The sequence below is a fragment of the Gymnogyps californianus genome, chromosome 1, assembly GCF_018139145.2.
Source record: "Gymnogyps californianus isolate 813 chromosome 1, ASM1813914v2, whole genome shotgun sequence".
Classification (NCBI taxonomy): Eukaryota; Metazoa; Chordata; class Aves; order Accipitriformes; family Cathartidae; genus Gymnogyps; species Gymnogyps californianus.
Genome location: NC_059471.1, coordinates 91961582 through 91974045, shown reverse-complemented (window position 1 = coordinate 91974045; position 12464 = coordinate 91961582). Strand labels below are relative to the sequence as shown.

Genomic DNA, 12464 nt, shown 5'->3' with positions numbered 1-12464 from the left:
TTTCTAAATAAATACTGCATGCATTTCTTTTTTTTCGCTGAGTGATATTTCTAATTTGACATATATTTATTCTAATATTAGTTCAATTACCTAGACAGAAAGTAAACAATTTTGAAAATAAGTAATTGCAATGAAATTGTGAAACAACTGTTAAGTGACCAAATTTACCCTGGCTTTTTGGATTACTGTAGGTTGAAAGTTAAGTTCTGATTGTTAAATTTAAGGGAAAAAGGACGAGTAGCAAAATAAAAATCTGTTTCTGCCATAGTGATTTAAGACCTAGTTAGTCCTACTAGGCTAAGAATTGTTACATGAAAGTGAAATCTAGTCTGAGGAAGGGCTATTTTTGGAAATTCAATAGTAAATTCTTTGCGGGAAGAAATTATACAGCAGACAAACGACATTTTTTTTTCTTTATTACTTTCATCTGTCTTTTAAGGTAAACACACTTGTCAGAGTAAAAAGATACTCAGTTGACTCCCTTCCCTTACTGCATTACTAATTCCTAGTGATATTTTAACATTATTTAATATAATAAAATATAAATGAATGTTAAATCACTAAAAATATTTCATTACCTGTAGTTTTGCTTTTGAATAACTACAGATCCTTTGCTTCTAAAGAAGACATTTTCCTCAAATCAAAAATGAATGGTACTGACTTAGTTGTGGGCTTTCCTTTTCTCCCATCAGTTGTTGCTGTGCTCCTTATCTAGGCCAGCCAGGTTTGCCTACTGACCATGAAGTTTGAGTATTACCATCAATTCAACTGTTGACGTGAAGTAGATTCAGCTGACTACACATTTTAAGTATTTAAGAATTCTGATGTTACTTCTTACCATAGATCCATTTAGCCAAAACCGTATCTTCAGTAGTAGCCAGAAGACAGTGATGAGGTACAGTAAGGTGAACGTTCAGGGATGCTTCCCACTGATTTGCAGCTAAGCAATTTCTGGGTCAGAGATATTTAAAAGCTCATGTCTAAATGCTTTCTGAAGTCTTGTAAATTGCTGAGATCCTCGAGTTCGTTTAACAACTAGTTACACAATTTAACTGAATGCTATGTGAAGTTGTCCTTCCTTTTGTCCATTTTGGTTTCCCTATATGAGTTTAACTTAGTGTCACCTTCTTCATGAATTTTGAGAAACAGTTAACAATCATTTGCTAGTCAGCTTTTTGCATACCACTAATTTTACTCCTCCTCAGTTGTCTCTTTTCCAGACTTACTAGTATGTTAAATCATACTGAGACCTTTAGATATATAGCTTTGATTTTCCTATCATTCTTCTTTATATATTTTCTATTTTTACAATAATTTTTTTGAGGTGAGGGGATCAAAACTGTGCACATTATTCAGGCACAATATAGCTTTATACAATGACTTTTATACTGTGACAGGTATTTTCTTTTTTGTTCTTTATGTTCCAAATCATTCCAAATGCCCACTTTGCTTGTTTGGCTGCTTTTAAATATTGAGCTGATATTTTTTTAAAACTGTCGGAGATAAATATAAGTATATAATACAACTGTTACAGTTAGCTATTATAACTCAAGTGAGAGTGCTAATAGATAATTTAGATTCCACTTGCATATCAAGCTTAGTGTTTCTTTTGTGATGTGCATTACTTAATTTTTGGATGAATTAAATACGATTTGCGTGGTTTTTTCTTACAGATCCTCAGTACTGTGCAATCCTTCAGTGACTCTTCACAGATGGCTTTAATTTTCTCTACCATTAATACTGTCATTCTCTTTTCTAGATAATTTTTAATATATTGACCAACACAAATTGTAACAGATACTGATGTGGCATTGCAAGCTTCCCACAGGACTTGATCTTCATCAAGTTGAAGTTTCACAAGAGGATGAAAAACTATTAAGTATGAATTTAGTGTATGCAAACACACTGAAGAAAAATAAGACCACTTATACCTACCCTTTATTTCCTATTTTTATTCAATTGTTCACTTATTTATCTAGGGAAAGACTTCCTTTCTTACCCCATTGGATCTCAATTTCATTAAGAGCATTTAATGAGGAAAGTTGTTGGAAGGAGCTGCTGGAAATCTACAGTTTTCTGTGTTACCCAGAATTGTCTTCTGCTCATGATTCCTGCCTCCTTCACAGAAACCTGATAGATGTGGGAAGCATTTTTACTAATGCCTATGTATAGGCTAATTCTATTCCTTATTACAGTTTTTCTCAAGTTTGTATAGTACAGACAACACTGTATTGGTATAAAGTGTCCAGGATTTGAAGATAAAAAAATCAAAAGTGTGTTTGCAGATGCTAAGTTCCTATTTAATTACTTATCCATTTCTTAATGACATTCTTTCTTTTTTTTCAAACAGTAGAAAAACTTATTCTACTAGTACTTTGCTCTGTACTTCTAAAGAGAAATTAGTTCTTATTCAAGTAGATAATTAAAATGCCCTTTCTTCGCTTTATTTTTAATTATTTCCCCTCCCCCTGAGGTAGGGATCATGTGAGAAAGCAATATAATTAATGCACAAAGATAACAAATTGTGAAAATTGTGAAATTAGAAGCCATGCTTGTCATAGATTTTTCTGCCTTCAAATTACTTCTAGGTTATACTTTTTAAAATTGAAGTAGAAATCAATTTTATATTCTAAATCTCAGGTTTTGTGCTAGACCTACTTACTGCCCAGCCACTTTATTTGGTTTTCTTTGAGGGACTAAAAGATTCACTCCTCATACCTAGAAGCAGCAACACAGTAGAGTTGATGAGCGTCCACTCTGGAATGTGAATGTGTTATGCTCAAGCCATTAAACCTCCGTTCTCACCCCACTCCCCAACGTTTTGCATATTGGAAAATACAAAAAACTCTCCCTTTTTTCAGTTGAGTATATGGGCTCTTTTGTCAGTGGCTCTGCTGCATCCAGTGCCCAAGATTCTCTGCTGCTGAGATTTTCCCTAAATGTTTTAAATTCTTTAAATAAGAAACTGCTGATTGATAATGGATTCTAAGTATTCTGAAACAGGTCTAAGACTTGTCTTCAGTGTTGATTTGATTTCACATTTACTACTCACCCATGCTTACTTTTCAGAAAAAGCTGCAGGATGTCTCCATGAAGTTTCGCTTGTTTCAGAAGCCAGCCAACTTTGAACAGCGCCTCCAAGAAAGTAAAAGAATTTTAGATGAAGTGAAATTGCAGGTGCCCAAGTTGGAGATGAAGAGTGTTGAGCAGGAAGTAGTACAATCACAGTTGGATCATTGCATGGTGAATATTTAAAGATGCTTTCTTTCTATTTGTTTCCTGCCTGTTCTGCCTTTCAAATTTAAAATATTATCAATGACAATGTCATTATTTCTTTGGGAGATATTAGAAAAGATTCTGAGAAAGATTTAAGAGCAAAGTTACACAATGAAAGTTATAGGAACCTTTTTAGTTAAAGTTCAGTTTTTTCAAGGAGAGGAGGATAGAGAGAAGGGGTTGATCCCCCTTGTCCTACTTCTCTTGTTTGCAAATGATGTTAGAAGGACATTGTACACTTAAAAGTGTATTCAATTTCAAAGTTTCCCAGGATATAACAACACGGTGAAATAGTTCTAACAGTCTCACAGTAACTTTTTCCTTTCTATATGTTGTTCTCTTCTTCTGTCACGGCAAAGACCTCTCAGAAGCATGGGATATTAATTAAATGAGTGAAAAATTTTGAAAATACGGATTTATGTGGAGAAAGCTAAAAATTACAGAATGTTGTCCTGAATTCAGGATGAGAAACAAAGTATCAGTTACTCAAGAAATTGAAAAAAAAATTAAAATATCAAAACATTCTCATTTTAGTGAACTTTCAAACAATGTTCATGCACTTTCACTGTGTGAGAAGGCCAGTCAGGATCCCTTTCTAATTCCCCCTTCCCATCTTGCATATGAGTTTATCTCCCTGGATTGGTTCTATTTTCCACAATATGCTACGGTCATGGAACTCCGTGATGTAACCAAAAGAGGTGTTGCAGTGCACAAGTCTATTCTAGCCAGGAAACACAAAACATAAGGAAAACCATAGATTACAGCTTCCCTGAGAAGGCATGCTGTGACTTCCTTACAGTTCAAGAGCAAAAGATGACCTGAATATGTGCTAAAGAATATGAGGAAAATCTACATGTATCCCTTTAATATCCCTGTAATCCTGTACCCCTTTACTGTTGAAGGGAAGATAACGATGAACACCGTGTGCTTGATGATAATAAAATGGAGATTTTAACAGCAAAAATCAGCACAATCAGATCCTTGTCTCCAGCTGTTTTTTTTCTGGGGTGATGGCATGCCTGAAGAAGTTTTTTTTCCCCTCAGCCTCTTTCAGCTTGAAATGTAAGAATTTAAATTAAAAAATAAGCATGGAACAAGTCAATGTTATTTCTTTACATCCTGGGTTTTTCTTAAATGCAATTAACCTTAAATTCACATTCTTATCAGAATGACATGGTAATTAGAAGCCCTGTACTGAATTAAAGTATCTTCACTTGGCAGCTAGCTTTTGCAGCCCTGTCATATTCTGTGGAAGACTTACAGTGTTTTTAGAGCATCTTTATCTACAAAGAATCTCATAATAATGCTATTTAAAAAATCTAGTCATGGTATCCCATCAGATGTTAGCTAATGTACCTCATACAATAGCTTCCTAATTTGTTGACAGGTTTTCAGTGATGAAGAATGTATCATAGTAAGCACCTAGAAAGCAGTTGGATTATATACATACTACCTTTAAGTAAATAAAATAATAACTATGTTAAGAATTGGCTTGGTAATTAACTTTAGATTATGGAGAAAATGCACTTGGGTTTTTTTTGTTGTCAGATGTGCTGGAAGAAAAGTCTTGTCTTTACTGTCCAGACGTACTAGACACAGATTTTACATTGCAGGAGATACTGCTACTAAAACAAAAGCTCAAAAAATTACAGATTAAAAAAGTGCAATGTAATTTATTTTGCAGTTCTGTCTAAGTATACAGGACAGTAAGTTTATTTTCCAACATATGATAACAAAATGCTGGAACACAGAATTAAGCTAGACGTCTCAACAATAAAGCTTCTCAACAGCTTCATGTTTGCCATTCTTCACGTATCTGTGTGGTAATGGACACTGTGTATCTCTGTGGAGTCTTTTTCCACTGTGGAGTTTAGTGGAATTTCCAAGCCATGGCAGAATTTATTCTTAGATTAAAAAGAAAAATAAATTCAACTTCTGCTCTACTTACATGAATGTTAATTGGGCAGTTATGTGGCTGTTAAATGGCTTGAGTTACCAAGTCATACATTTAGATGATGATACTGACTTTCTGCCTATGGAAAGAAAGAATGCTTTCATTTTTCATAGTATCACTCATTTGAAATATTAGGGAAATGTATTGTGTTTACAGATTGCTTGCATGCCATCACTTACTGAACAGCTGTTTGTCCCTTATTTTTCGCTTAGTCATTGAAATCGTGAAGGAAAATGCAGTGAACTATATAATATATTTTGTCTTAACCTCGTTACATTACTTTTTTATGTAGTTTTTTTAATTAATTATTTTTTTTGAACAGTATTACACTTAGTAAATGTAGGGGAAATCCTCGATCCTATCAGTCTCTTGATTTAGTAGTATGAAACACTGTCAGATTTTTAAATGAGTTTAGTGGCTATTTGTAGTTTAAATACATCCAACAAACTGCATGAGTTGACAGAAGACATCTGTTGTGGTTTTAAATACTGCATTATCTAAATCGGTTTGAAAACATCCTTTGTCATATCTTAAAACAATTGGTGATGGTATGTACTTTCTTATCTATACCGTTTCTAGCATTGGTTTTGGTGACAAGTCTTTGAAGCCAATATTAGTAAAGATAGGCTGTTCTAAATCTGTTAATTTGAATTCTGAATTTTTCTTACAAACTTTTTTTAATACACGCACACACTCAGGGTGAGTTTTCTCTATCCTTAGGTCACATACCATGGTACCTCTCAACTCCTTTAGGTTTCAAATGGGAGTGGAAGGTGCTCAGAGTCATACATGATGGCGGTTTTATACAGAAAACAATGCAAAGACTTCTAGTGCATCTTTATAATATCTTCAATAGTCTTTTCTGTTTTACTTGTTTTAATGGTGGCTTTTCACTTTCATATTTCTGTTTGATTAGAAATTATATAAAAGCCTGAGTGAGGTGAAGTCTGAAGTAGAAACAGTGATAAAAACTGGAAGGCAGATTGTTCAAAAGCAGCAGACAGAGAACCCAAAAGAACTGGATGAAAGACTTACAGCTTTGAAGTTGCAATACAATGAATTGGGTGCAAAGGTAAGCTCTGTGTTTTTAATACAAAACTATGCCCTCTTTTTAACTGGCAAAGTGAAGAATAATCTTGGTATCTTAAGTAAATGGGGGTTTTTATTGGTTCCTTTCAAGGCCCTCACATTTTCTAAACAGTGGGACAGAAAGAATGGAGGCAAAGGCAGTCATCAGGATGGCTATTCAGTTGCTCTGAGAAAAAATAACCTTCTAGAAAAACATAAAATTCCTATTACAATTTAAAATTATACTTTACTAATGTTTTAATTTATTTTTTTCTACTAGTTCATTGTTTTTTAGGGGTCAGAGGGGGATGTTTCATTTTAATGCCTCAAACAGTCACTTGTTTCAAAACACTTCAGGTCAGAAAAATACTTAGATTTTGTTTGTGATTTTTTTCACGTTTTACTTAAAGAGCTACTTCATAAAAGAGAGAATTCTACCTTTTCATTTCCTTCTGCCTCTGACTGTACAGATCTTTAAGTACATCATTTCCATGTTGCTGTTCAAAAACCTGTTGACCAAAAATTCTTGCTACTGCAGCTTTACTCAGGAGGCATTTGTGTACCACTCCGCTTTGCTGCTTCTGCAGTCTTGACTACACATGTGTTCAGTTATTGTCATAACCATTCCCTGGTTTAAATGTCATGTACAACCCTGACTTACCTTTTCACTGTATCTTAATATATAAGCCACACAGAATACTGTTTAGTTATCAGTATGTGGAATAACTGTCCCATTGTTATACATCTCAGATACCAGCGAACCCTTGTTTAGAATTTAGTCATTTGTCATCCTCCATTCCATAGGGATTATCCAATTTTTCATGCTGGGCAAAAGCAAATCATCACCTTTGAGTTCTGTAATGAGGAATATATTGCCTTGGAATACAACTTTTGTTTGTTTGTTTGTTTTAAATCTGATATTTATACAGTACTCAGTTTGACTACTTAGTGAATGTCGGCATATGATTAGGAGGACTACATGAATACTTTCCCAATATTCTTTTATATAATCTTGGCTTCACCTGCAGAAAAAGACAAATAGTTCTCAAAATGTGGCAAACTTTTACCTTATGATGCCAATGATAAGTTATTTATATATAATTAACCTTGTAGAATCGATCCCTATTAATTTCCTTAGTGCTGTCATTGCTTGTGTAAAATTTCCATCTATACATCATCTATTTTTTTATCGATTCATATACACTTAAATGCTGTTACACTTCCCAACAGGAAGATGTTTTGTTTACTCAATTTTTCCTAAAAGTCAACTAAACAGACAGTAGGAAAGACAGACTACTAGCCAATATTAACAAGATTATGATTGAGAAAAAAATTGTACATCAATCCCTAAAGGCTTTTTATTCTGGGTCTGCATTATCTATGGAGTGTGTTGCCTGCTCCTGAAGTACAATGCTCTACAAGGACCTTTGAGCTCTGAAGAGGAGTTGTGGCATTGTCCTAAAGAAGACTTCATGCAAATAATTCAATTAACAACTATCTTTCATTACTGCTTCCTTCCTCTTGCCCTCATTAGAACTATCCACAGAACTTCTAAAAACTGTAGGATTAGAGGAAATTTGGTGCTGTAACTGGCTGAATGAAGATTATGAATGACAGATATAGCTGTCTGTTTATTTCTAAAATTTATACACTTCAAATATATGAAACAGAGCAAAATGCAAATTCTTTATTTTGTCAGATTATAAATTATTAAAACCATAAATTATTACTAGCTAGGAAAATGAGCCCATGGTAATACTGAGAGTCAGTATATGGTTTAAACACATAATAATAATCAAGCCTCACTGACTACTGTACAGTAAAACAGTAAGAGTTACGTTACTTTTGACAGAGATGATATTCATTTGGGAACCTGAATTAAAACAGTTCTCTCTTGCTAGAAAATAAAGGTATTAAGAGACATCAATCTTTTGAGCATCAGGAAAACTGAAGAGTCTGCTTCATTAAGGTGTGGATAGCTATCATTTGAGATTAGATAATATATTTGGTTTCTCCATTATTTTAGAAAGGACTGTAGCATTTATTCCTACATTATGTTTAATGTAACAGCAGACAGGTGCCATTGTTATAGGAAACCTCTCTTAACTAATAAAGGGATAAAATGTGCCATTAGGAAGCCATTAGTGATCTGAAGTGAGCCATATTGCAAATTAACATGTCTCAAAAATCTGCAGTGCTGTGTTTAGCTTTGTTGTCCTAGATGTAATTTCTCACATTTACTTTTACGTAGCATGGTAGTTAACAGTTTTAGAGAGAGTCACAAAAGCCCAGAGATATAGAACTAAAAGAATCAGTTAGCCATTATCAGCCCTAATTGATTGCATTGAGTCAAAGTCTTGTTAAGAGAAAACTGATAACCGTTATAACTAACAGTAAGTCTCAGGACTGAAGTGTATTGTCTGAGGGAAATACACATCTTCAAGCATAGACTCACTTGTGTGATTTCATATGTACTGCTTCAGGAGGTCCTCCATATTTAAAACAATCCTTAAGCACATTTTTAAGCATATGGAATGGTTTAATTTAAACATGTTGAACAATGCTGAAGTGTTGTGCTCTCAAAAGGACAGGAAAATTATTATAATTTCTGATAATTTCTGTACATGCCGTGGTTTTTCTATATATTTTAGGTATCATAACTTTAGACTCTCTGAGCCTAGAAAATCTCCTTAAGAAGAGGAAGGTGTGAGGGCTTTTTTTCATTTGTTCCTTTTTTTTTTTTAGCATTTACACATATGGATATAAATACCTGTGAATAGTCCTAATTGCTTGGGTAGTATCAGACCTTAAATCTCTATTTGGTCTAGGAATGAGTTTTGTCTGTTCAGACCATCGAGTTTTGCCCCTTATTTTTAGCCAAATATGCCTTAAAAGCATGAATGATAATTTTGAAAATTTAGCAGTGGTCTCAGTGTAAATAGCTTTGAGATGAAATTGCAAGAAAAGAAAATGTCATTTGAGTATCATGGTGTAGTGGTTGCATTTATGATAAATATCCGATGCCTGTGCTTGCTTATGCATTCATTTGCCCATATTCTCTCTCTCTCTGACACAAGCACATATACATATATACACGCAAACAACTATATTACAGCTTAGGTAGTTTGTTAGCTGTGAGTGGCTGTGAGGTAGGGCCTGTAGCATAGTTGTGTCCAATCTCTCTATGGTAATTCATCAGAACAGGGAGCTGGACTCTAAAAGAAAGTGGCAGTAATAATGTTCTTGCTGCTCTCCTAAGGGCATTGCGTGCAGTAGGGGCTATTATTTTACAAGGTCAGGTCTTTCTTCACAATCCCACTGCTGCACAGGAATTTTTGGCTGTAAGACTAAAAGGCTGTAAAATACCTTTCTTTTGCTTTAAATACCAGCTGTTCTCATTTTGCTTTTATTTATTACATCCAAGAATTCTTGTGAGTAAACTATTTAACATAGCTAAAATACCTTTAAAATATAGAGAAAATTTATGGAGATAGTACGTTTAAAATCACTTTATGATACAGAAGGCCTTTAGAGGGCACTGTTTCCTATTTTTCTTTAGAAATACATCTTTACATTTGAAGTACAAACAGAAACTGATTAATCAGTAACGTCTGGATGTATACGATGTATATGGAAATAGTGTAGTATTATTGATATTACATACAGAATTTAGAGATGTACATAGCAACACAAATATTGTTTGGGTATGTATCAGTAACTTCATTTATAGTATACTGGGTGTTTAGAATTCTTACACAGGCAATCATGCTTAGGGTAGTGCACTTTGCATTGTATTGCTGCTAAGCACCTGCAAATAGTTATTTACAGTTACTAGTAATACTCATCAGAAGAAGAGGTGAAACACATGTGTGAATTCCTCGCTCCATGTGTGAATGGAGCTCTAAAAAGCTGAGTTTTATGGTCCTGGCCTGACTGTAAGTTCTGAGGTCTCATTTAATAAATATGGTATAAAAGAAAGCACATAAAGCATATTCACTGAAGAAGAAATGTTCTGAGACTTTAGTAGTAAGCCTCTACAGAGTGATAATATATGATCAGGGACACTTTATTGCTTATTCCCTGGGCAAATCTGATCTGTTTACTCAGGGATAGCAAAAGCCGTGTACCTAACCTCGTAACATCCTATTACATTTTAAAACCTCAAACTCTCCTTGGCAGTAGAGCTAGGAATCAATTTGATCATTGTGCCACTACTTGTACTCAAACAGTGTCAAAGCCCAAAATAGTTTTAGTAGGTACTGATACCAGTTTTGGATACCTAACACTACTGTAGACAATTATTTTCTATTTAAAAATACTTAAGTAAAAATCAGTGGCTACAGTCTCACTTGATTACTAATTGACATGCAAGGTAATTAGTAATTTCTTTTAAATATTAGTGACCTATGGAACACTTTTATTCCACCTTCTTTGGTTGGGCTTTTTTAAACTTCAGCACAACATAATTTATTAATTTGTATTTTCTAACTACTAGTTACCTAATGTCTATTGTGGTGTAGGTTCCCATCTGAGATCTCTTCATTTACTCTTCTGCCTTCTCTACTAAGTGTGTGGAACCTTCTCTCTCTCTCTCCCTGAATATGCTCAGGGGCTTGCAGGGAAGATTGTATTTCCCCTATTCCTCCAGGTTACACCAAAATGCAGGGTAAGACAGTCAAGACTACATAAATACTCAGCCTTCCTTCCAGGTACCATGTAATATGCTTAAAAGAACTTGACAAATAAAACAGAGATTGTCCACAGTACTTCACGTCCAAAACATTCAGAAAATTAAAAACTTAAAAGTAAACTGTGCTGCCTTAGTTTGACATCGTTCAGTGACTTTTGCGTTTCAAGATTTTGGGGTTTCTTTGGCAGAGAATTTTTTTCTTCTATGTAGTGTAGCTACATAGAAAAAACCTTGAGGATTCAATATCACTATATTGCCATCTATATGAAAATATACTCTTTGAAGGGTTTTGACATCTATTTTGTTTCTTGAGGAAAGCCTGTTAATTCAATTGTTCCAAATTAATTTGCTATGCATGACTTCAAAACAGAGGAGGAGGTTTGCAGAGGTCTGCTGCTAGTTCAAACTCAATGTGCACATATTTTTCTTGTAGGTGTTTGCATTCTAGCAGCAAAATTACAGATATTGAGAGAACTAAGGCAAGACATAACTATATTAAAAGTGCAACTTGGCTTGTGAAATTGCAAGTTAAGCTTTTATAGAAAAGTGGCATATAGAAAATGGTGTATAAAAATCACTAAACCTGTTTGACTGAAGAGTTAAGAAACACATGTTTTCTTTCTGCAGGTGACAGAAAAAAAGCAAGAATTAGAGAAATGCTTGAAATTGTCCCGGAAGCTACGAAAAGAAATTAATGCTATGACAGAATGGCTTGCAGCGACAGATGCAGAACTGACAAAGAGATCAGCTGTGCAGGGGATGCCTAGCAATTTGGATGCTGAAATTGCCTGGGGCAAGGTAACAATGTAACACACACTGTACCTTTATATAGCTCAGTTTATGCATATTACAGAAAGATAGATTTCTTTCTTGATAAAGAAAGAGAATAAAAATTCTGGTGCTTTAATTAGTGGAACTTTGTAACTGTTATGGCATTATCTCACCCTAACATTAATGCTCAGAAAAGTTTAAACCATCTTGTGTCTGCATACATCAATAGCACAATTCACCTTCGTATTGCAGTAATCTTCACTGAGATGAATTTAAAGTTAGAATTTCATTTTTCGGAGTAATATGAATTATCCATCCAGTATCCATGTAAATAGAGATCCATGTAAATAAACATCCCTTTCTCTCTCATCCCATTCTACTCCTGATTAAAAAAGTATTAAACAGTAAAACAGCTCCAGTGGATGAAAGATTAAGGATGTCAGAATACTATATATTCCACATGTTCAGGTAGCAGCCAGGAGGTGGGATATTTGTTTTCTTACCCTTTTTGATTTGTAGCTCATTTGTTTTCATTCAGGAGGCTTCTTACTTCCATGAGACTTCACCTTGAACTCTTATTTTAGGTTAAAACTTAACACCTAAAATGAAACTTTCCTCAGGATTACATGTGCCACAGTTTAGATAAATGTCTTACAGAATCACTGAGGAATGCAAGAGTCCTACATCAAACTGCATATCTCCGTG

At 34.3% G+C, this 12464-nt stretch overlaps 1 protein-coding gene across 2 annotated transcripts in view; it reads left to right on the top strand.

Moving 5' to 3' along the window:
* The window catches only part of DMD (dystrophin), a 922027-nt gene that overhangs the window by 219280 nt on the left and 690283 nt on the right, over nt 1-12464 (top strand). For both annotated transcript variants that reach the window (XM_050904429.1, XM_050904437.1), the window contains exons 27-29: nt 3070-3243; nt 6147-6302; nt 11616-11786. In XM_050904429.1, the coding sequence (XP_050760386.1) occupies nt 3070-3243; nt 6147-6302; nt 11616-11786 (501 nt within the window). The remainder of the gene's footprint in view (nt 1-3069; nt 3244-6146; nt 6303-11615; nt 11787-12464) is intronic.